We start from the raw sequence: 24,162 nt of genomic DNA on the forward strand, positions 1-24,162 counted from the left end.
TGACTGATGGCAGCCCATTCTTGCATAGTCAATGCTTGGAGTTTGTCAGAATTTGTGGGTTTTTGTTTGTCCACCCGCCTCTTGAGGATCGACCACAAGTTCTCAATGGGATTAAGGTCTGGGGAGTTTCCTGGCCATGGACCCAAAATGTCGATGTTTTGTTCCCAGAGCCACTTAGTTATTACTTTTGCCTTATGGCAAGTCGCTCCATCATGCTGGAAAAGGCATTGGTCGTCACCAAACTGTTCTTGGATGGTTAGGAGAAGTTGCTCTCGGAGGATGTGTTGGTACCATTCTTTATTTAAGGCTGTGTTCTTAGGCAAAATTGTGAGTGAGCCCACTCCCTTGGCTGAGAAGCAACCCCACACATGAATGGTCTCAGGATGCTTTACTGTTTGCATGACACAGGACTGATGGTAGCGCTCACCTTGTCTTCTCCAGACAAGGTGTTTTCCGGATGCCCCAAACAATCAGAAAGGGGATTCATCAGAGAAAATGACTTTACCCCAGTCCTCAGCAGTCAAATCCCTGTACCTTTTGCAGAATATCAGTCTGTCCCTGATGTTTTTCCTGGAGAGAAGTGGCTTCTTTGCTGCCCTTCTTGACACCAGGCCATCCTCAAAGTCTTCGCCTCACTGTGCGTGCAGATGCACTCACACCTGCCTGCTGCCATTCCTGAGCAAGCTCTGCACTGGTGGTGCCCTGATCCCGCAGCTGAATCAACTTTAGGAGACGGTCCTGGCGCTTGCTGGACTTTCTTGGGCGCCCTGACGCCTTCTTCACAACAATTGAACCTCTCTCCTAGAAGTTGATGATGATCTGATAAATGGTTGATTTAGGTGCAATCTTACTAGCAGCAATATCCTTGCCTGTGAAGCCCTTTCTGTGCAAAGCAATGATGACGGCACGTGTTTCCTTGCAGGTAACCATGGTTAACAGAGGAAGAACAATGATTTCAAGCACCACCCTCCTTTTTAAAGCTTCCAGTCTGTTATTCTAACTCAATCAGCATGATAGAGTGATCTCCAGCCTTGTCCTCGTCAACACTCTCACCTGTGTTAACGAGAGAATCACTGACATGATGGCAGCTGGTCCTTTTGTGGCAGGGCTGAAATGCAGTGGAAATGTTTTTGGGGGATTAAGTTCATTTTCATGGCAAAGAGGGACTTTGCAGTTAATTGCAATTCATCTGATCACTCTTCATGACATTCTGGAGTATATGAAAATTGCCATTATCAAAACTGAGGCAGCAGACTTTGTGAAAATTAGTATTTGTGTCATTCTCAAAACATTTGACCACGACTGTAGTTTGAATCTCTATATACCCGCCCAACATCCTTGGGGCAATCACACTACGAAATCTCAGAAACTAACCAGGTGAGGGAGACATTTAGCAACATTTGGGGTGATATCCCAACCCGATTCGCTGTATTACAGTATAAGCCATTCGACACATTCAGTTTTCCAACGATTTTATAGAATGGCCATTGTGAGTAAAACAGAACCTCTAAACATATTTCTAATAATTGGCTAACAGTGTGCCAATTTAGCTAACTCTAGCTCTTCAAAAACTAAGCAGCCATTTTAGGGGTGCAGGTTTTCAAAGAGAACAAAGTATCAGAGGAGATACATTGTTGTGTTATATACAGTGTACCTGATAACTGTCTGTGGACAGTAAATTACCATCCCAGTAAAAACTATTTCCAGCCCCAGTAGACCACCTCAATAAACATTGAATACTCTCTATCAAACCAATTGGAACACCAGGGGCATCATGCACCCAATATTTTTGAGGTGGCACGATGTATGTGAGGATGGGGGATTTAGCATTTTTCAAACACCTGAAACAGCTTTTTCCTGCAATCTATAGCCATAATCATTATGCCTAATTCTAGTCTACACATTCCAGAGGGTGTCATTCTGACTGTTATAAATCACACATCTCAATATACTGTACTAACATGCCTCGGATATTACATTGAAATTACAACACAGTACATGTGATGATTACACACATCATCAATACAGGCAAATATCATGGCATCATAATTAATACACAAATATCATGATATTATCATAAGGTGCCTGATTACATTTAAACCAAGTATTTTTCTGCATATCTAAGCATATGTCAAGCTGTCTGTATCCTCCTAACTGGTGTTTATTTTATTTTATTTTATAAACGAAATATGCTTCTCTGCTAAAATCTGGGGGAAAATATTGAAAGGAATGTGAGTCTTATTCAGTATATTTAGTAATTGCTTGCTTTTCTAAAGTCTACCAACCTTGTCAGCAGGCATGGCAGCTAAGATAGTTTGACAAGCTGATCTAACTTGATTGATAGCCAGCGGTGGACAAGTCCCCTGTAGCTCAGTTGGTAGAGCATGGCGCTTGCAACGCCAGGGTTGTGGGTTCGTTTCCCATGGGGGGCCAGTATGAAAATGTATGCACTCACTAACTGTAAGTTGCTCTGGATAAGAGCGTCTGCTAAATGACTAAAATGTAAATGTAAGTACCCAATTGTCATACTTTAGTAATAGTAAAGATACCTTAATAGAAAATTACTCAAGTGAAAGTCACCCAGTAAAATAATACTTGAGTAGAAGTCAGAAAGGATTTGGTTTCTAAATTTACTTAAGTATTAAAAGTAAATATAATTGCTAAAATATACTTAAGTATCAAAAGTAAACGCTTCAAATTCCTTATATTAAGCAAATCATACAGACCGATGTTTATAGTATTTTTTAATTTACGGATAGCCAGGGGTACACTCCAACACTCACATAATTTACAAAAGAAGCATTTGTGTTTAGTGAGTCCGCCAGATCAGAGGCAGTAGGGATGACCAGGAATGTTCTCTTGATAAGTACGTGAATTGGACAATTTTCCTGTCCTGCTAAGCATTCGAAATGTAACGAGTACTTTTGGGTGTCAGGGGAAATGTATGGAGTAAAAAGTACATATTTTCTTTAGGAATGTAGTGAAGTAAAGGTTGATAGCCTGAAATGGCTTGGTAGTTACCCACTGGGCACAGGCGTCAATTCAACGTCTATTCCACGTTGATTCCACGTAATTTCATTGAAATTACGTGGAAACAACGTTGCTCCAACTAGTGTGTGTCCAGTGGGTAGTATTGAGGTTGGGAGACAGGGAACCTATCTAGCTGGCTAACTAAAGCCAACTTCATAAAATTGCTAGGTGGCTAGTATTACAGAGAAACAACAAAACATTGTAGTTTTATTTATTTATCAAGATGGAAGCAGTAGGCTAGAGTATCTAGCATCAACTGTGTTTGCCAGTCTGTTTGTGCTATCATGAAAACTCCTTGTCACTCGTTGTCAGGCCAGACCTGTTTGGCTTGACAACGACAGCAATGGAGTTGGCAAGAGCACAAGCAGATCGTGGACCAGGTTCCTGTATTTCACCTTGTAGACCAAGAAGAGGAGCAGATATTGAGAAAAACACAGAGAAAAATACTGTATATCTGATGACGAGAACTACTCCTTCCTTTGACTCTCATTCTATAGTATACGGCCCCTGTATCATTTAGAGGTGAACCACTTGTGATGCTTGAACCTGAGAGACAGACGCTTGACACGATGGAGGTGATGGTGTGGTTTGACCTCTGCACTTTTACAGTTGCTTTAACTCCTATGGAAAAGACTGTGTTTGAGTACAGTGTATGATCGTGTTAGACCCCTTCCTCTAGCTCTCTGTGGCTAGTTTGTTTAGTTAGTAATCATTACACACACAATGGTCTGTACTTATGCCATCTCTCCAGATGACCATCTATAATATAATGTTTGTACAAGGTTCAGGAGCGTTCACTGGGGGCTTTATTCACTAATGAAGTAGATTTTATTGTAACACTAGCACAGCTGATATGTAGTAATGAATGGGCTAGATAGATAAATATGTGCACATCGACTCAGTGTTCTGTACATACACTAGTGACCGTAGTGAGTCATGGCGACAGAAATTATGAGTGACATCAAGCGGCAGTCCCTGACTCCTTGCCAAATGTGATTGGACTCTAAAGGAGATTGAACTGTACACTCACATTTTGCTCTTCTATCCTCGTGGGGACCTAAAATGTATTTATATTCAAAATCCTATCTCCCTAAACCTAACCCTAGCCCTAACCTTAATCCATAATCCTAACCCAAACCCAAACCCTAATTGTAATCCTAATCCTAAACCTAACCTTAAAATAGCCTTTGTCCTCATGGGGATGTGGGAAATGTCCCCACGAGGAAGCATTTCCCTTGTTTTACTATCCTTGTGGTACTTTTGGGGATTTTCGGTCCCCACAAGGATAGAAGAGCCAACACACAAACACACCCACACAAATTGCCCTGTATTATGAAATAATATTATCTCGTTAGGTAGCTAGCTAGCAAATGTAACTTCACACAATAATACCAAAGTCAATATCAGCATGTGAAGTAGCTAGTTAGCTGTAAAATCCCCCCCCCCCACAAAATGCACTATCTCACCATGTTCAACCTGCAGATCGATGTGCCTCACAGAGTGGAGTCTGACATTCGCAATGTCCATGCAACCGCAACATGCAGTGCACCCTGGACTGAAGAGACAGACAAATAGGAGAAATGTGGTGGACCCTCCCTTAAAATAGCCTTTGTCCTCATGGGGATGTGGGAAATGTCCCCACGAGGAAGCATTTCCCTTGTTTTACTATCCTTGTGGTACTTTTGGGGATTTTCGGTCCCCACAAGGATAGAAGAGCCAACACACAAACACACCCACACAAATTGCCCTGTATTATGAAATAATATTATCATCCATCTGAGAACTCACACGTAACAATAAACTAATTATGACACGTCTTTAACAATATTTTACACTGCGCTTACTGTTTACAAACTGAAGGAAAGCAAGCGATTAAGAGAGAAAGAGATCACACATAGAGTACAATAGGTGCTTACTGTAGAATAATATATGAACTCATCTAATATCTGCCCTCCTTGCTCTCATTTAAGTAAATTTTGGGTGAGGCAGAGTGTAGATGGTTCCTCCATACAAACACCACCTGTTCTCCTCAATGCGTCTGAGACTTTTTCTGTGTATCTGTGTGTGTGTGTTCAGGAACAAGATAGTGATTCAGTGGTATACAGACAGTTAATTTTGAATGGTGCACCCATAGGTTAGCAGCTTCTAGCCCTTCACAAATGAACAACACATTGAGAGAAGGCTGAGGTTCCATCCTCCTGATCCTATATGTCTTTATCCTACGCCCTCCTCTTCTTGGGTTAAATCTATGTACAGGTCTACCTAATCTACTGTACATGTGGGAGAAAGTTCTCAACTGCCTCTGGCATAATGTTGCTAATTACAACGCCTGATGTCACCACTTAAAGAAAAAATCCACCCAAAACCACTAATTCCTATAATTTACTGTGTTAAATAACACTAATATGTGAGAACATCATTTTTTGTGAACAAATGTTTCATTTTGTCCTCATAATAAGGTCGGTAGAAAATCGTAATAAGGTCGGTTGAAAATCGTTGTGGAAATCTGTTGCAGCTCAAGTCGACTAGAAAACCCACAATGCAATGCTCTATCTATGGGCTGGCTGGCTAGCTAGCTAGCTAGCTAGCTAGTTAGGTAGCTAGCTAGCAAATGTAGCTTCACACAATAATACCAAAGTCAATATCAGCATGTGAAGTAGCTAGTTAGCTGTAAACCCCCCCAAAAAATGCACTATCTCACCATGTTCAACCTGCAGATCGATGTGCCTCACAGAGTGGAGTCTGACATTCGCAATGTCCATGCAACCGCAACATGCAGTGCACCCTGGACTGAAGAGACAGACAAATAGGAGAAATGTGGTGGACCCTCTGTTAAATTAACAATTTCTCAAGGTAGGAATATCGCAAAAATATGATCAATGGCTCGTTCAAGAGAAGACAACCTCCATATTGAAATCTGACATGTATGATAGACATTTTCGCGATCTAAAAGTCGTATTCCTATTAACTTCCAGTGTAGTGAAAATGCAATGCTACACCATGCCGGACAGATTTCTGCCTGCTTGAACGGCAATAATTCAGATACATAAGAAAACATGAAAGGACCCTGGAAATTGATATAACATCGCTCAGAAATACATAAAAACAATATAACATTCCAAATGGGTGAATCTTTCCTTTAATGGGCTATGAAATTAGTGGCTCACACACACCCTATCACGATGAGGCCTTCCAGCGAACAAACACACACACACACACACACAACCATGGATTCCCCATCTGTACACATTTAGAGAGATAACAACGTTGCCCTTGGACTGTGGTAGTGAAGAACACCCATCTCTCTACCAACCAAAACACTGCTGCTGTAGCTCCCTCCGTGATGCAATGCTGTTAATTCAGAAATCATCAGCGTCACTCTGACAGCATAGAACTGATGCTGAAACACAACTCATCCTGTTGAGTATCAACAAGATTGGCACCACGACAGCTTGGTTATGCTAGGAGCATATCGCCTTTAAGCCAACTAGTGCTGACAGCAGAAGAGAAAATGTCATACCAGATTATAAACTGTACACAGTATATGAACAGCCCATCTCGGAGACGGTGTGTATGTGAGTGTGTGTGTGTGTGTGCTTGGCCGTGCTAGCATCTAAAGGTTGAGCCAAATATAAATCAGAGAGTAATGATCTTGATAAGTGCCTACAGACAAATGGTATTAACAAGGGGAAGTCTATGTACAACATCAAGATCGTTTGAAGTTAGAGAATCAATGATCAATGATCCTGGATGCAAAATTCAAAAGTCTCCAGCTTCAGTCAGAGGACATCTGACTTGGTGAGTAACATCAAGGTGGGGGGGACGACCCTGTTGTAAAGGACAGTATGAACCTCCTTGGTGTTTGGGCCGCTGTACAAGAGATTATAGAAGAATGGCTTAAATATGAGTAGTCCGTCTAACTCTTCCACACCATCCATCTGCTCAAGGAGACGACACACACAAGCAGCCCCACAGTCACCTCAGATCAACCGACTACTGTGGTGAGTTCATACCCGCACACACTCACACACACACCACACACACACCACACACACACCCACAACACACACAACACACACACACTCCTTCACACACTCAGATACTGGTCTGTAGCTCGCCATTGAGCAGCACGGCGTTGTGCATTTCCGCGGTGAAGTCGTTGACCATTCGCGTCCGCTCCATGCGGCTGTCGCTGCGCTCCGCCTCGTCCAATCCCGCCACCTTCTTTAAGCACAGAACATTCTGAAAGCTCTTCTTGAAGTTGTCCGACAGGAAGGCATACAGGATGGGGTTAGCACAGCTGTTGGCGTAGCCCAGCACCACCACGAACTCAAAGGTGCTCTTGAGGACGGGCGTGGTGTCGATGGTGCCAGTCACCGAGGTGACGTTGAACACGTAGAAGGGCAGCCAGCAGAGCACGAACATGGCCACTACGATGGACACCATCCTGGTCACCTTCCTCTCCGAACGCTTACGCTTAGTGGAGCCCACCCGCATGCCTGACGACTTCACCTATTGGAAAGGGAGAGAGGGTGATACTACCTTCTTAGATACCACAACTGTACCTATCTCTATGGTTACAGATAATAGGTAGATAGATAATAGGTTCAACTATATCAGAATGGAGAACTTCACCAAAGACGTCGTCAATAATAAAGATAAGTGAACTTGAAAATAAAACACCATGAACAGGGAGGAGGGGCTCACCTTGACGATGATGAGCAGGTAACAGAGGCAGATGACGATGAGCGGCAGGAAGAAACCCAGAAGGAAGGTGTAGAACATGAAGGCCGTCTGATAGGCCTCCTGAGGCTCCGGCCACACAATGGTACACGCCCACGCCTGGTTATTATTGGGCATCAGACCGCTGAAGATCATGATTGGCAGGTTGACCAGAAGGGACACTCCCCACACGGTCAGGTTGATGATCTTAGCCACGCGTGGCTTCCGCCACTTGGTGGACTTTATGGGGTGGACCACGGCCAGGTAGCGGTCGACACTCATGACCGTCAGGCAGAAGATGGAGGTGAACTGGTTGAGGGAGTCCACGGTCATGACCAGGCGGCAGAGCACGGCGCCGAAGGGCCAGTGGACCAGGGCCAGCTGCATGGCGATGAAGGGTAGACTCAGCATACAGAGGACGTCGGCCACGGCCAGGTTCAGGATGTAGATATTAGTCACCGTCTTCATCTTGGCGTAGCGCAGGATGACATAGATCACCAAGGTGTTGCCGGTCAGGCCCACGGCACACACCGTGAAGTAGACAAAGGTGATGACCACGGAGCTGGTCTTATCGAAGGCCTGGTGGGTCTCGTCCGGAGTGTCATTCCGGGACCCCAGGTCAGACTCGTTCCCTGGGAAGTAGCTGTCGTAGTACAGGGGCTCGGGGATGGAGAGGTTGGGGGGCGACGGGAGGAGAGGCCAGGGATCCATGCTGACAGAGAGGAGGGCTGGGTTAGGTCTGTTTCAGGGTTGAGATAGAAGACACTGTTCTCACATCCCACCTGAGTGTACAGTACATAGAGAGAGAGAAAATGGAGACAGTGGGTGAGAACAGAGCAACTCAAGGATGAGGGTGAATACATTCCTTCAAAGCACCATGGTAACTGTTAGCCTGCTATATAATGGTTTACTCTATGGCTATGTATTTTACTCAACATTAAGTTACATAATAAAGCCTGGCCCTTTATTTATAGGCCCCCACACAATATAGGACTTGCAGGACTCAACACTCCTCCTGTAGGGATTTCTGTGTTTTCATTTGAATGTGTTGAATGGTTGGGACTTTACACCCTTGTGACACACTGATGACAAAATGTTGATCTGAGTTGAACAAACAGCCCCGAGCTGATGTGAAACCCTTTGAAAAACACCTATGGATTCTGTCCAGTAATGAAACTACTCTCTAATGCAAAGGTGTCTGTTTTAGGATAAAGACCAGACCATGCCAAAATAATTGTGTAATTTAATTTGTTTGTTGAGAGTTGATTAAAATGGAAAAACAAAACCCATGTGCAGAGAAAAGGTCATTTATTTCATGTTGTTATTTCTGTTGGGCATAAGGCTATCTGTGGATCTGGGTTTATTACGCAAACACAGGTCCTCTATTGGATTGGTGGTGATTAGCAGCTCGCACTGCATGGGAAACCTGTAGCGCTCTGGTCAGAGACAGCGGCAGCATTTTTTATGTTATAAAAAAAAAACCTTGCCAATAGACAAATGTTAGATAGTAAATACTATGATTTTATTATTAGATTACTCTTTGGTTCAGTATCGATTATATGCATATTTTATGCAGAAATATTGGTATTTTAAAATGCAAGATGGTTATGATTATTCTGTCTTCTATCATTCTAAAATATTTATTCACGCCAAACGAGACTTCACATTATGATATTCTTTTCAATATTGCTGATGGAGAGGTTATTTTGTGTTATCATTTATTGGTTTCTCTGTTTGGCCACCAATTTTAGGCACTAACGTTCAATTAATTTCATATGTCAAGGGCTATATGGCGTTTGGAATTTCAACAATGGACAATTACGGATACATTTGGGGCATTAAAATTCAACAGCGCGCACAATGGCACACAAATGCGCACGATAAATAGCCTAACCTTGATCAGAATATAAAATAACAGGTGCGCTGTTATAATTTACTACAGATATAACATAATTGAAAAGAAGGTGACAATTGAACTAAAGAAGTATGCATGTCCGATTAAAAATATACGTTTAGTTATGCGTTTGGTAGGCCTATTTACCTTTGACGACTGGTTATCGACAATGTCCAGAACGAAATGTTATAGGATTATGCGTGCACTTTTTCCAAAACCAAGATCACAATGAATTGACTTATTGTTTGGTAATAGCATATGTACAATTTCAAGATTCATGTAGGTTAAACTTACCTTAATTGTGAAACTTTAACGTCACATTAAATCCATCTTGGCAAGGTGTTATTTCAGCCAAGAGTATTCCGACTTCCACTTCTGGGCATCAGTGAAAATCCATGGGAAGGCAGCATTCTGCCCCGTGGCTTCCACTTATTAAAGTATGATACACCTGTTCTCCCATTACGCACAGTGGTATCTTGTGCACCAAAGTGGTGACGGTCATCACCACATATCTAACATTGATGTGTAATATGTCAAATAGGCAATAGGCTACAGTATATATTCTATTTTTCTTTAAAATACCTCAGATTACAATTAAAATTGTATAAATCATTTGTAGATCATTTTGAGTAACTGATGTATCCAAAAGTAGCCTACTGGCGCTGAATCAGTGACCAGAGCAAATGCGAAATCTGTTCTAGTAGGACTGACCCGCAAAGTAGAGTGCAGCCTGTTCAGCGCGCTGATGAGCGGTGCACTCACTGCTGCGTTCAGTGGAATTGGATGATGGGTGAGTGCGCGTTTGCTGCAGGTTTCGTCTCTACATGCAGATGGAGCTGCCGATCCGCTATGCTCTCGCCCCCTCCTCCTCCCTCCTCTCCCTCCTCTCCCCTCCTCACCAAACTCCCCCAATGTGCGTCAGTGTCCATCCGCCTGCGTGAAGGAAACTGCCATGCAGAGTTTCTCGCTCTGATATTTTCTAGGTGGGATATGTGCTCGTACTAATGACCTTAATGGAAACAGTTGGCTCAGTCACCAGACGGAGCATTTTCTCTGTTTATACTGGAGCTACAGCGCGACAGACTCTGCGCAACCAGAGTTTATAGTGAACCACTGGAGGACAAGCATCTTCTGAACTACCTCTATCAAAAGCGTCTGAGAAAGTTCCCCTTGTTCAATCACCTTCTTCCGCATGGGGCATGTATTTAACACTAGGTTAACTTAGTTCCCCAAAAAGTTAATTCAGTCGGGGTCTCAAGTTACCATTGAGAGTAAGAATAGTATAATACAACCAGGTGCAATTCGAAATATGGTTGTGTATCAGCAGTTTTTCTCTTCTTATGTCAGTCACTGACAGGCACTCAATTAGGGACATATCGACATTTAGTGAGTGGGAGGGGTGGTCCAAAATAGTGGAGGGTTGTCAAACTTTTTTTGCTTTGGGGAGGGTTGTGTGGTTTTTTATTTGGCACAGGGTAGGGTAGTACGTTTTTCCATAGTTTACATTCGCCCTTCTGCTCATATTTTCCCTATAAACAATGGCTTGACTTACTTTTGGTATTACCCTAATAAAGTTTAGAAACCTTTGAAGGTTTGGTATGGTGTGGCTATTACTAAGCTTTAGCTACTGCAGGCCTATGATATGAAGGCAGTGCGCCACGGCACTCCAACTGACTCTGACAGTTGAACATGAGGTGAGGAAAACTGGTTCAGGCCTACCAGAGTTACTCCTATAATCTAACAATATCATGCTTATCTTTATACAAAATATTCGTATTGAAAATGTACGAATTACCTCCTTCAGTACGTCTATATCTGTATAGCAGACGCAGTAGCCATCTGACATGAAGAAATGCATGTCGGTATCGTAGCATGCCACCGGCATATCTCTACATCTCTATCTCTCTGGGGTTAGGCCTAAGCTTATCATCCTTTACATAGGCTATTAAAAATATAAATGCAACATGCAACAATTTCAAAGATTTTACTGAGTTACAGTTCATATTAGGTAATCAGTCAATTGAAATACATTCATTAGGCCCTAATCTAGAGATTTCACATGACGGAATACAGATATGCATCTGTTGGTCACAGATACCTTAAAAAAAAAAAGTAGGGCCGTGGATCAGTATCTGGTTTGACCACCATTTGCCTCATGCAGCGCGACACATCTCCTTCGCTTAGAGTTGATCAGGCTGTTGATTGTGGCCTGTGAAATGTTGTCCCACTCCTCTTTCATGGCTGTGCGAAGTTGCTGGATATTGGCGGGAACTGGAACACTCTGTCATACACGTCGATCCAGAGCATCCCAAACATTCTCAATGGGTGACATGTCTGGTGAGTATACAGGCCATGGAAGAACTGGGACATTTTCAGCTTCCAGGAATTGTGTACAGATCCTTGCGACATGGATTTGTACATTATCATGCTGAAACATGAGGTGATGGCGGCAGATGAATGGCACGACAATGGGCCTCAGGATCTTGTCACGGTATCTCAGTGCACCTGTGTAATGATCATGCTGTTTATTCAGCTTCTTGATATGCCACACCTGTCAGGTGGATGGATTATCTTGGCAAAGGCGAAATGCTCAGTAACGGGGATGTAAACAAATTTGTGCACAACATTTTCGAGAAATAAGCTTTTTGTGCGTATGGAACATTTCTGGGAAATGTTATTTCAGCTCATGAAACATGGGACCAATACTCTACATGTTGCATTTATATTTTTGTTCAGGGCGTTTATATTTGTATATCAGGGCTGCCCAACCCTCTTCCTGGAGATCTACCGTCCTGTGGGTTTTCAATCCAATCCTAATTTAACACACCTGATTCTACTTATTAGCTGCTCAACAAGACCTTAACTAGCTGAATCAGATATGCTAAATTAGGGTTGGGCAGCCCTGCTGTATATATTTAGCTATTTTTTATGAAGGTCAAAACTATTTGTCTCTTTTCGTTTGTGAGTTCTTTGCCTTTCACCATGGTGATGGATGTCAAATGGATTTTACATGCGTGTAACAACAGTTTTAGACCCCAGTGAAACAGGAAGCCATGGAAGGCCACAATACAGTTCCTTAAGATGAGATGATCTTAAAAATGTAGGATGTTAATGCAGATTTAATTTTGTTTGATTTTATTTATAAGAATCTTTAGGGGTGCCAAGAATTTTGACACCTATCCTATAGAGATGTTTTTGTATTACTTGTTAAAAAAAATATTTCTCTCTGACCAATTGTATTATTATAAAATAATATATTTTCCCCCATTTTTTTTGAGCATACAATATAGCTCAGTATTTGTAATATTTATTTTATTGTCTTTTTTGCTCATCTTTATGAAGGGTGCCAATCATTTTGAAGGTGACTGTATGTCTGAATTCAATTAAATTGGTTCTGGAAAACATTACAAGAAAGTTCTGCTAATGTTCATGGAGACATCATCCAGAACACCCAAAACAACATGTGACGTTATGACATGATTGTTCCAAACATGTCATCTGAACATACAGTACACTGAGTGTACAAAACATTAAGAACACCTTCCTAATATTGCGTTGCACCCCCTTATTTTTCCCTCAGAATAGCCTCAATTCTTCGGGGCATGGACTCTACAAGGTGTCGAAAGCATTCCACAGGGATTGTGGCCCATGTTGACTCCAATGCTTCCTACAGTTGTGTCAAGTTGGCTGGAAGTCCTTTGGGTGGTGGACCATTCTTGATACACACAGGAAACTGTTGAGCATGAAAAACCCAGCAGCATTGCAGTTCTTGACACACTCAAACCGGTGTGCCTGGCACCTACTACCATACCCCGTTCAAAGGCACTTCAATCTTTTGTCTTGCCCATTCACCCTCTGAAAGGCACACATATACAATCCATTGTCTCAAGGTTTAAAAATCCTTCTTTAACCTGTCGCCTCCCCTTCATCTACACTGATTGAAGTGGATTTAACAAGTGACATCAATAAGGGATCATAGCTTTCACCTGGATTCACCTGGTCAGTCTATGTCATAGAAATATAATCTGTTAACATTCTTGCATTCTTGTATAATCATTCTTGATGATTAGACAATACCAACATTGTATAATTAAGCAATAAGGCACGAGGGGGTGTGGTACACGGCTAAGGGCTGTTCTTATGCACGACGTAAAGCGGAGTGCCTGGATACAGCCCTTAGCCGTGGTATATTGGCCATATATCACAAACCCCCGAGGTGCCTTATTGCTATGATAAACTGGTTACCAATGTAATTAGAGCAGTAAAAATAAATGTTTTGTCATACCCATGGTATACGGTCTGATTTACCACGGCTGTCAGCCAATCAGCATTCAGGGTTCGAACCACCCATTTTATAATCATCAACAAAACTGGACAGATTGTGTTATTTTAACTTTTTTGGGCTGGATGGGTCACACTTAATTTGGATAGTGCAGATAGTCCATCTGTAGATGCTCTACAGATGGTCATATTATCAACAAAATATCTGTTGACAAGCAACTTCTTACTAAAGTTAGGATTAGGGTTAGGTTTAGAATGAGGATTTAGGTTAGGGCTAGAGTTAGGATAAGTGTTAAGTTCCGGGTTAGGGCTAGAGCATCTACAGATGGACTGTCCAAACAAAGTGTTGCCGGGGAATGTTCTTACACCTATTCCACAACGTAATGAAATGTTCAGGAAACATTAACAGAAATTAGTTTTGGTTTGCTGGGTATGCTCGTCTAGATTATTTTAGCTGATTTCCAAATCCTCCAAAAATGACTTCAATAAACATGTCAAACCTGTCACAAACAGACTACCACCATTATAAATCATAGATATTCCACGAAACGTGGGTATTTAAAAACTTGTGATCTTTTACAATATCAAGGCTTTGTGATCAATCATTTTGCACCCTGAAGCTTCTAATCCTTCATTGGTGGCCTTGCCAACTTTACAAATGAAACTATGTTAATGTGCCGTTTCAGATATCATGCAGGCTATGATGACATGAATGACTTGTATTTTTTATTTTTTCCCCCATGATCTATCTCATAACCACTTACAGTTGTTTGTAAGGATGCTTGAGTGGATGTGTGAGGGCTAGCACCAGGATTGATGGCTGTTTGTTCCAGAAGGGTCCCCAGGGTCAGAGGCTGAGTGGGGGACTCCTTTACCTCTGAAGGACACCCCGCTGTGCTGTAGTGGACACATCTCATCTTCCTATCTCAGGTCATCTGCAGTCATGTTGTTTTGTTGTGCTTTTTCATTCCCCACATGTCCATGACATTGATTCTCTCCGCTCTGTCTGCCCTCGCAGCACGTCGCAGAGAGTGGCGAGAGTGTGGCGTGTCAAGAGGATATAGAGATAGCGAAGTGACATGTTGTGATTCTTCTCTGACACCTCTGGAACCGGACACACAAGGATTCCGATATCATCATGACCATGATATCCATTGACTCTCCAAACAATACAGACCCTTAGGATAGTTTGGGGGATTCTATGCTAAATGTTTCCCAGGAATGTGCAGGCCAAATCTCAATTAATCAAAAAGTAGCAGTTGCGATGTCATACCTCCATAGTCAATGAGTTATTCTTGGTTTTAAAGCCAGTGGTAGCATAGAGGAGTATGGCTGAAAAATACATTGATTTCCATGTTTATTCTATAGCTTCCTGTTGCGCATGTAGACTTTTAAAGCTGTCATATATGTTTGTAATGAGGAGTGATTTTTATCTCCCTGCTGCCTGAGAAAAATATGGAGTAGACTGCCAGGACAACACACCCCAGGCCCTCCATGAGAACAACAAACCAAGGGATTACATAGCCCGCCTGGGAGAAATGTTATCAGTGTGAGAGTCAGTCTCACTCAGGGAACCCAGTGCCACACAGCTTAGTGATAAGCCCAGTTCTGGTTCTGGAGTTTTGTTGTGCTGTGACTAGAATATGAAAGAATGTTTATCTTATTCGGCCTATATTGGGATATGATATTCAGAGTGGGTCTTTGGTAAATTATTTTTTTAAAGGCTGACATTTAAAAAATCTGAGGATGAAAAACAAGATGCCATCACACTGGGAACACACTGGTTGAATCAACGTTGTTTCAACATAATTTGTCAATGTATTGTGACGTGGAATCAACGTGGACAATACATATGATTTGAAAAAGTCATCAACCAGTACTGCTTTCATCTCATTTAAACCAGTGTTGTGAAAATGTTAATTAGGGTCAAATTGAATCTGAAATATATTGATGTAACAAACTGTTAGTCAGGTTAAGTCAATCTAATTTCAACATAATCATCAGAACTATGTATACATTGAAATTGCGTTGACAATTCCACTTGAAATGTAAAAAAATGAATACAAAAATATCCTATATTGATTGGGTGATAGATGTTATGTTGAATTTGAGATTTGATTAGACATATTTTATTTGACCTTTTTCCAATGTTGATAGTAAAATGGTACGTTTGAATCAACATCATCCCACTGGGCACACACTGATTGAATCAATGTGGTGTCCATGTCATTTCAATGAAATTACGTTGAACCAACTTTGAATTGACGTCTGTGCCCAGAGGGATTGTTTTAACGTCATGATATCAACCCAAATAAAGAGGTATATTGAAATAAAATGTGAAGCCACAGTCCAATGATTTCTTCCTGAACAGTGACTCCTACTGGTATATGACAGGTAATGCACTTCAGTGAGAACAAGTCTACCATCCAGATGCCTACCGCTATGTATCCTGTTTAGCTTTAGAAATAAGCTGTGTTTGTTTTAGCTGAGCCATCATGTCAACACATTTAGACATTGATCAGCTTCCATACTCCTTTGCGTAGACTACCTAAATCACATTGAATAGCTGAAAGTAACTCTAACTTTTCTTACATAAGCTGTATGTGAAAGTACATTTGGAGTGAGGTTGGATTTATGAAGGCTACATTGACATCTGATTTGCCCAAAGGACACCATAATTTCAACATGTAGCTAGGTATACTATCATTCATCCATGGTTGATTGGATCTTTTGAAGTTAGAAGTAGTCACCATTAGCCCTATACAGTGGGGGGAAAAAGTATTTAGTCAGCCACCAATTGTGCAAGTTCTCCCACTTAAAAAGATGAGAGAAGCCTGTAATTTTCATCATAGGTACATGTCAACTATGACAGACATATTGAGAAAAAAAATCCAGAAAATCACATTGTAGGATTTTTAATGAATTTATTTGCAAATTATGGTGGAAAATAAGTATTTGGTCACCTACAAACAAGCAAGATTTCTGGCTCTCACAGACCTGTAACTTCTTCTTTAAGAGGCTCCTCTGTCCTCCACTCGTTACCTGTATTAATGGCACCTGTTTGAACTTGTTATCAGTATAAAAGACACCTGTCCACAACCTCAAACAGTCATACTCCAAACTCCACTATGGCCAAGACCAAAGAGCTGTCAAAGGACACCAGAAACAAAATTGTAGACCTGCACCAGGCTGGGAAGACTGAATCTGCAATAGGTAAGCAGCTTGGTTTGAAGAAATCAACTGTGGGAGCAATTATTAGGAAATGGAAGACATACAAGACCACTGATAATCTCCTTCGATCTGGGGCTCCACGCAAGATCTCACCCCGTGGGGTCAAAATGATCACAAGAACGGTGAGCAAAAATACCAGAACCACACGGGGGGACCTAGTGAATGACCTGCAGAGAGCTGGGACCAAAGTAACAAAGCCTACCATCAGTAACACACTACGCCGCCAGGGACTCAAATCCTGCAGTGCCAGACGTGTCCCCCTGCTTAAGCCAGTACATGTCCAGGCCCGTCTGAAGTTTGCTAGAGTGCATTTGGATGATCCAGAAGAGGATTGGGAGAATGTCATATGGTCAAATGAAACCAAAATATAACTTTTTGGTAAAAACTCAACTCGTCGTGTTTGGAGGACAAAGAATGCTGAGTTGCATCCAAAGAACACCATACCTACTGTGAAGCATGGGGGTGGAAACATCATGCTTTGGGGCTGTTTTTCTGCAAAGGGACCAGGACGACTGATCCATGTAAAGAAAGAATGAATGGGGCCATGTATCGTGAGATTTTGAGTGAAAACCTCCTTGCATCAGCAAGGGCATTGAAGATGAAACGTGGCTGGGTCTTTTTTATTTATTTATTTTATTTCACCTTTATTTAACCAGGTAAGCCAGTTGAGAACAAGTTCTCATTTACAATGACAATGATCCCAAACACACTGCCCGGGCAACGAAGGAGTGGCTTCGTAAGAAGCATTTCAAGGTCCTGGAGTGGCCTAGCCAGTCTCCAGATCTCAACCCCATAGAAAATCTTTGGAGGGAGTTGAAAGTCCGTGTTGCCCAGCGACAGCCCCAAAACATCACTGCTCTAGAGGAGATCTGCATGGAGGAATGGGCCAAAATACCAGCAACAGTGTGTGAAAACCTTGTGAAGACTTACAGAAAACATTTGACCTGTGTCATTGCCAACAAAGGGTATATAACAAAGTATTGAGAAACTTTTGTTATTGACCAAATACTTATTTTCCACCATAATTTGCAAATAAATTCATAAAAAATCCTACAATGTGATCTTCTGGATTTTTTTTTCTCATTTTGTCTGTCATAGTTGACGTGTTCCTATGATGAAAATTACAGGCCTCTCTCATCTTTTTAAGTGGGAGAACTTGCACAATTGGTGGCTGACTAAATATTTTTTCCCCCCACTGTAAATAGGATGCCACATGCATGATATTAATAATACACTTTTACCTTTGGATATTGTCTTGTACATGAAGGATGGTTGTTTGATTTTAAATGTAATCTACAAGTTATAAATATGTTGGATTCACGTCTCCATCTCAACCAAATATCTAAGTTGAAGAATAGGACTGAATCAAATCAATGTTTATTTATAGTGCATTTAAAGTTTGATTTGGTGGTACTCTTTAACTCTTTGGTTGAGATGAAGACGTGAATCCAACATATCAATCATTAATTTGTAGACAAACTGGATATTGAATTGTGAACGCAACCAAATATCAACATTTGAAGGAGATGTATCTTCTGCTTGGATAGTATATACAGTATACTGTATATAATTAATAACATATATAAAAGAGGGGACTGTGGATCTGTCTCTGTCCATTAAAACGTTAGTACTTTAGTATGTTCGTACGTTCATAAGCTCATACATTCGTCCATTCGCCACACGCTATATCTCAGACAGCACTGGCCCAATTTTGACGAAACTTGGGTGAATGATGCATCTTGCCATAGAGATCCAGCATTTACACTGATTAGCCCAAGGCAGGCGCTATAATAATGAACTGAAATGTGTTAGTCACACGCAATATCTCGATTGGCCCAAGGGCAAGTGCTGCATCATTCGTGGGGGACGACATGTTTACTGCTGCCTCAATGTTTCAACGCTGGTTAAAATGAGATGAAAACTGTGCTGTTGATAACCTTTTTTTAAATCCAATGTATTTTCCATGTTGATTCCAGGTCACAATACATTGACAATTTACGTTGAAACAACGTTGATTCAACCAGTGTGTGTGTGAGAAAGAGAGAGAGAGATTGTCACGCCCTGACTCTGGGGACTCTTATTTGTTGAGTAAGGGTGTGATTTTCTATGTTGTATTTTCTATGTTTTCTATCTAGTATGTCTAGATCTATGTTGGCCGGTGTGGTTCCCAATCAGAGGCAGCTGTCGCTCGTTGTCTCTGATTGGGGACCATACTTAGGCAGCCTATTGGCACTGTGTAGTTGTGGGATCTTGTTCTGTGAAAGGTATGTTTGTGTCTACCTTGGACTTCACGTTTCGTTTCGTCGTTGTGTTTATTCGGTTCAAATAAACATGTATGCATATCACGCTGCGCCTTGGTCTGACCCGTTCATCAACGATCGTGACAGAGATTGAGAGTTTGTGTGTGTGTGTGTGTGTGTGTGTGGAGAGAGAGAGAGAGAGAGAGAACGAGAGAGTTATTGATAAAGACGTGCTGACAGCTATTAGACATAAATTGTGTAATTTAACTTTATTGATTAGTTTCCCACCTACACTCCCATGGCGGCCATTACTTTTCTTTACTGCAGTCTCTCACAGGCAGTTAACAGCTGCTTCTTATTACTGAAGAGGGTTCGATCGCATCTAGCAGAAATAACAAGGAAAATGAACCGTCTGCAACACCAAGCCAAGTCTTTAATTAAAACCATGTAGTAGGATGACCTTTTAAATGTTTTAAATGCATTGACCCCTAATGACCCATTTTCAGATACCCATAATTCCTATGGATTTGCACATCATAGAATTGCACATATATGACCTTGGAGTCACAGTAAAGGATTATATCTCCCTTTTTTGTTGTTCAAACCCAGAATGATGACACATTAAGCAAACATGCCCCCATTGGCCCTCGACATTGATCAAGCGGGGCTATGTGTCATTGACCGTCAAACCTTTACCTCGAGCTCCGAGGGCTGGGGGCCCATGCATACACACAGACCACTATGGAGTCCAGTTGTGTGGGTTCACTTTATTTCTGCCTCATTGTCACTCAAATATGGACAGGCAGGGAGCTTCCAAATCTTTTTGAATGTCTTCCCTTTGCAATAAGAAGTTGTTAAAAAAAATACTAGCAAAAAATAAGTGACAATTTACCAGAAGCACAGTTTTTTGAAATCTGTTAGTGAACCCTTGAAGAGGAGCACTTTTTAGCCAGTGGAATGCCAACTCCTCTTAAAACCTTTCTGTAAACGCTACACATTTTATTGCCTCTTAAACATAGTCCACATGCCAGACAAAAGCCAGTCCAAGTCACTACCCACTGGGCACAGACGTCAATTCATCGTCTATTCCACGTTTGTTCAACATAATTTCATTGAAATGATCAGTGTGTGTCCAGTGGGTAGTTAGCAGGTCTTACACTTTGGACTCAAAGCAGCTCTAGACTATGCTTCACATAGAACCACAAATTGTAACAGAGAGTTGGTCAGAATTAGGCTTGCAAAGCTACTGGTCATTTACGAAAGTTACCAGAATCTTCAGTAATTTTGGCAATCTATCGTAACTTTGGTAATTTATACTTGAACTTTAAAAAATATATATTCATATATAGTATTCATTTATTATATCTGTGTCCATATTGTCCATGAGTTCCTAGTAGATACACTGTAGACCGTATGGTTCAAGAGAAAATAACCTAATTAATGAAAAAAGCCTCTAATCAACAACGGCATTATTTTCAATTAACTCTGCAACTCTTCCAACTATTGACTTTTTTCACAACTGCCACCAGTTTGATGTTAAAATATTGACAACAAATACATATTGACATAGTAAAATAAATAAAAGTTTGTAAACAAAAACACATAAAGGATATTTCATGCTGGAACCCTCATATTAAACACCAATCGTATTCACTAAGTTCATGGTTTATGTTTAGGATAATGTTTTACAGCTTTGACATTCTATTTTTTTATTTAAAAATCAACTTATTCAATGATTCCATATATTTTACATGTGATAAGGCCACACAGAGTGCCAGAGATAATTACAGACACCTGTCTTGTGAAAGATTACATCCTTGAAAGTTACCAAAATTCTGGTAGTTTACTGGTAAACTTGGAATGTTTCCAGTAATATACACTCCCTCAGAAACCCTAGTCAGAGCCTCTCTTATAATGCGACCTCACCACACAATCCACCACAAGTAAACTGTTTATATACTAGGTAGGCTACTGTCATACGCGCATGCTACTAAGTAGTCTACTAACTTGAGCCTCACAGATTAATTATTTTTGTAATGAACCTAAGAAGACAAACACAACATTGTGATTTATATGTTTTTAATGCACATTTCCATCAGTTACTTTTCTCTCGTGTGATTTTATATTCAAAACAGAAAGGTGATGATACTGTAGTGAGTAAGTGAGATTCAATCAGCAATATGTAATACGTATCCATAAACAATATTTGTAAATTGTGAAACTAATTTAACACGACAATAAGATGCGCCTTAAATCGATCCTGCTAGAGAGACGGACACATAGCAAACTTGCCATCATTAAGTCACCTTCTTTTGTGGGGTCTTCTGGGAGCTCTTTGTCTTGGCCAGCAGCACATATTGTAGCTACCATCTTGTTTACATGCCACCTGTTGTCGCCTCTCTGTTGTCACAGAATTTATGCCTCATTTAATTAGTTATGGAAAATCGAATTACAGAGGTGTGATAGAGCAGTGGGGCCTCACCGCAGCCTTATTTGAAATGAAATTAGAGAACAAGTCAGAGCGGAGTGGAAATAGAAAGTCTATTATCCAGTAGAAAAACAACAGCTGTACAGAAACGAATGTAGAAACACTTGTATAGAAAAACACTTGGCATTATAATCTTTACCAACCTCCTTTATATACAAAGGACATGTCCAAAGACACAGAATGAAGGTCATCATTTATAGGGAAAGTTAGCGTACATACAAAAAAGTTTCCACAATTCCATATTGCCCCTTTGGGCTGATGTGGAATGTTTTTCAGGATTCTCTATGCCACCGCACTTGTGTCGTTGAGGTCATAGCGCTCCGTGTCAGGGTTGCAGTGCATGCTGGGAGACCTCTTGGTGGGGCAGAGGAGTGTGAGGAAGTGGCGTCCGAAGGTTTCTGAGAGGCAGGCATACAGGATGGGGTTGGCACAGCTCCAGGAGTAGGACAGCAGCACCACAAACTCAAAGCACCTAGCAAAGGTCAGCACCAGGTCCGCATGGTACAGCGAGCAGAAGTTGAAGGCGTAGAAAGGAAGCCAGCACACAGCGAATGCCAGCACCACCGCCACCACCATCTTGGTGACCTGGGTCTCCAGGCGAGGGCTCTCCTGGCCTGGGGAGCTGGCCTGGCGGCAGTTGGTCCTCAGGGTGACCACCAAGGCGGTGTAGGAGACAATCATAACCAGGAAGGGCAGAGCGAAGCCCAGGACAAAGGTATAGGTGATGAAGGCCAGCCACCAGGAGTCTGAGGCCACCTGGGGGTCCAGGTTACACAGGCCGTCCCTAGCCGAGAAATGGATGGTCATGGGGAGGACAGGCAACAGAGAGAACAGCCACAGGAAGCCGCTGACTATCTTGGCCCGCCTGGGCGTGCGCCAGCGGGCAAACCGCAGCGGGTCAACAAGCGCCATGTAGCGGTCAATGCTCATCACGGTCAGGCAGAAGACACTGGTGAACTGGTTGATGCCGTCCAGGACCATGACCAGCTTGCAGGCCAGGTCCCCGAATGCCCAGTGGTTCTGGAAGTTCTGGATGGCGATGAAGGGGAGGCCCACCATAAAGAGGCCGTCGGCCAGGGCCAGGTTAAAGATGTACACTGTGGTGGCAGAAGCCATCTTGTCCAACTTTAAGATGGCGACGATGACCAGGGTGTTCCCGCCCAGCCCTACGATGCACACAGCCAGGTAGAGAACAGCCATGGTCACACTGAACACATCCAGATCCTCCTGCACATACATGTCCTTGTCCACGTAACTGGTGGTGGGGTCAGCTATCGACCCCGCATTGTAAAACATCTCTGAGGCGAATGAGAAGTCCATCTTCGCTCAATACTTCTGTTTTTCAGTGTTTGGTTTGGATAAATTGTGGATAATTAAAAAAATATGATAAACTTGATAAAAAGTGGCAAAAAAGTCACAATAACTGTGGGTTAGAGTTCAAAAACATTTCTGGCTATCTATCTTTTCCTCTGCAAACAGCTTGACAGTGCCTGTCCACCATTAACATTCACATAACAAAAATAACCCCAAAAACCTGGAAGCTACTTAGCCCAAAAAAACATCCATCCTCAAAGACAGGCAATTTCTGTGGTCACCTGCTGTCCAAACCAACTGTTTATTTTTCCTTTAAAACCTTTCAAGCTGAGTCCTGTGGTGTCCTGGAGGAAAGCATTCTCTGTGGTGAGAAACTCACACCCATGTCAAATGGAGCACTTCAGTGAAGCTGGACGCTGTGTGTGAGAGGGCTTTTATATCTCCCCTGCAGCATTGAAGTGTGTGTCCACGGCCGCGAGCTCATCAGTCTCCCTCTGGCTCTCCTTTTAGCCTAATAAGCTCTCTTGGCTCTCCCGGCCCCGCTGTTATGCCGTTTCCAAGGTGTAGCCGGCCCCATCTGTTACAATACTTTTGTTTTCATAACTAAACTAAACATTCTCCACAAAGTGCACTCCAGCTTTTTTTTATTCTCTCTCCTCTTCACCCTCACCCCATCCTTCTGTCTCACCCACCCCACCCCTCTGTCTCACCCACCCCACCCCTCTGCTCTCCTATACTCCCCTCACAGTTCAGTGGGGGGTCACTCGGAGCTGAACTACCCCCCACTTCCACACACACACCACCCCACCACTTCCCGCTAGTGCCACCCACCTTCTAGATTGGCTCTAACGGATGAATTGTGGACAGGAATGAAGCCCCTGTCGGTTATTCGGGCTAGGTTTTTTTTAGCAGTTGTTTTTCGTCTTTTGTCTTTTGCTTTTCTCTCTGATTGGCTTTATTCC

General features: G+C 42.1%; 2 protein-coding genes across 2 annotated transcripts; both read right to left on the bottom strand.

The window, feature by feature from the left end:
* Positions 1 to 6,153: 6,153 nt before the first annotated feature.
* Positions 6,154 to 10,469, bottom strand: sstr2a (somatostatin receptor 2a). Its single transcript, XM_041848838.2, has 3 exons — positions 9,941 to 10,469; positions 7,738 to 8,534; positions 6,154 to 7,542 (listed from the first exon to the last, which is right to left on the bottom strand). The coding sequence occupies exons 2-3, from the start codon at positions 8,461 to 8,463 to the stop codon at positions 7,126 to 7,128; spliced, it is 1,143 nt and encodes a 380-aa protein (XP_041704772.1). The 5' UTR covers positions 8,464 to 8,534; positions 9,941 to 10,469; the 3' UTR covers positions 6,154 to 7,125.
* Positions 10,470 to 21,460: 10,991 nt separating this feature from the next.
* On the bottom strand, positions 21,461 to 23,762 carry LOC121582112 (somatostatin receptor type 5-like). Its single transcript, XM_041897691.2, has one exon. It carries the CDS (start codon positions 23,204 to 23,206, stop codon positions 22,169 to 22,171), a length of 1,038 nt encoding a protein of 345 aa, XP_041753625.1. The 5' UTR covers positions 23,207 to 23,762; the 3' UTR covers positions 21,461 to 22,168.
* Between the last annotated feature and the right edge of the window lie 400 nt (positions 23,763 to 24,162).

This window comes from Coregonus clupeaformis, chromosome 1 (assembly GCF_020615455.1).
Source record: "Coregonus clupeaformis isolate EN_2021a chromosome 1, ASM2061545v1, whole genome shotgun sequence".
Classification (NCBI taxonomy): Eukaryota; Metazoa; Chordata; class Actinopteri; order Salmoniformes; family Salmonidae; genus Coregonus; species Coregonus clupeaformis.

Coding starts and splice junctions, on each gene's coding strand:
- sstr2a (XM_041848838.2), bottom strand. CDS start 8,463: ATGGATCCCTGGCCTCTCCTCCCGTCGCCCCCCAACCTCTCCATCCCC. Junction 7,543..7,737: donor ACCTGCTCATCATCGTCAAG/GTGAGCCCCTCC, acceptor CCTTTCCAATAG/GTGAAGTCGTCAGGCATGCG.
- LOC121582112 (XM_041897691.2), bottom strand. CDS start 23,206: ATGGACTTCTCATTCGCCTCAGAGATGTTTTACAATGCGGGGTCGATA.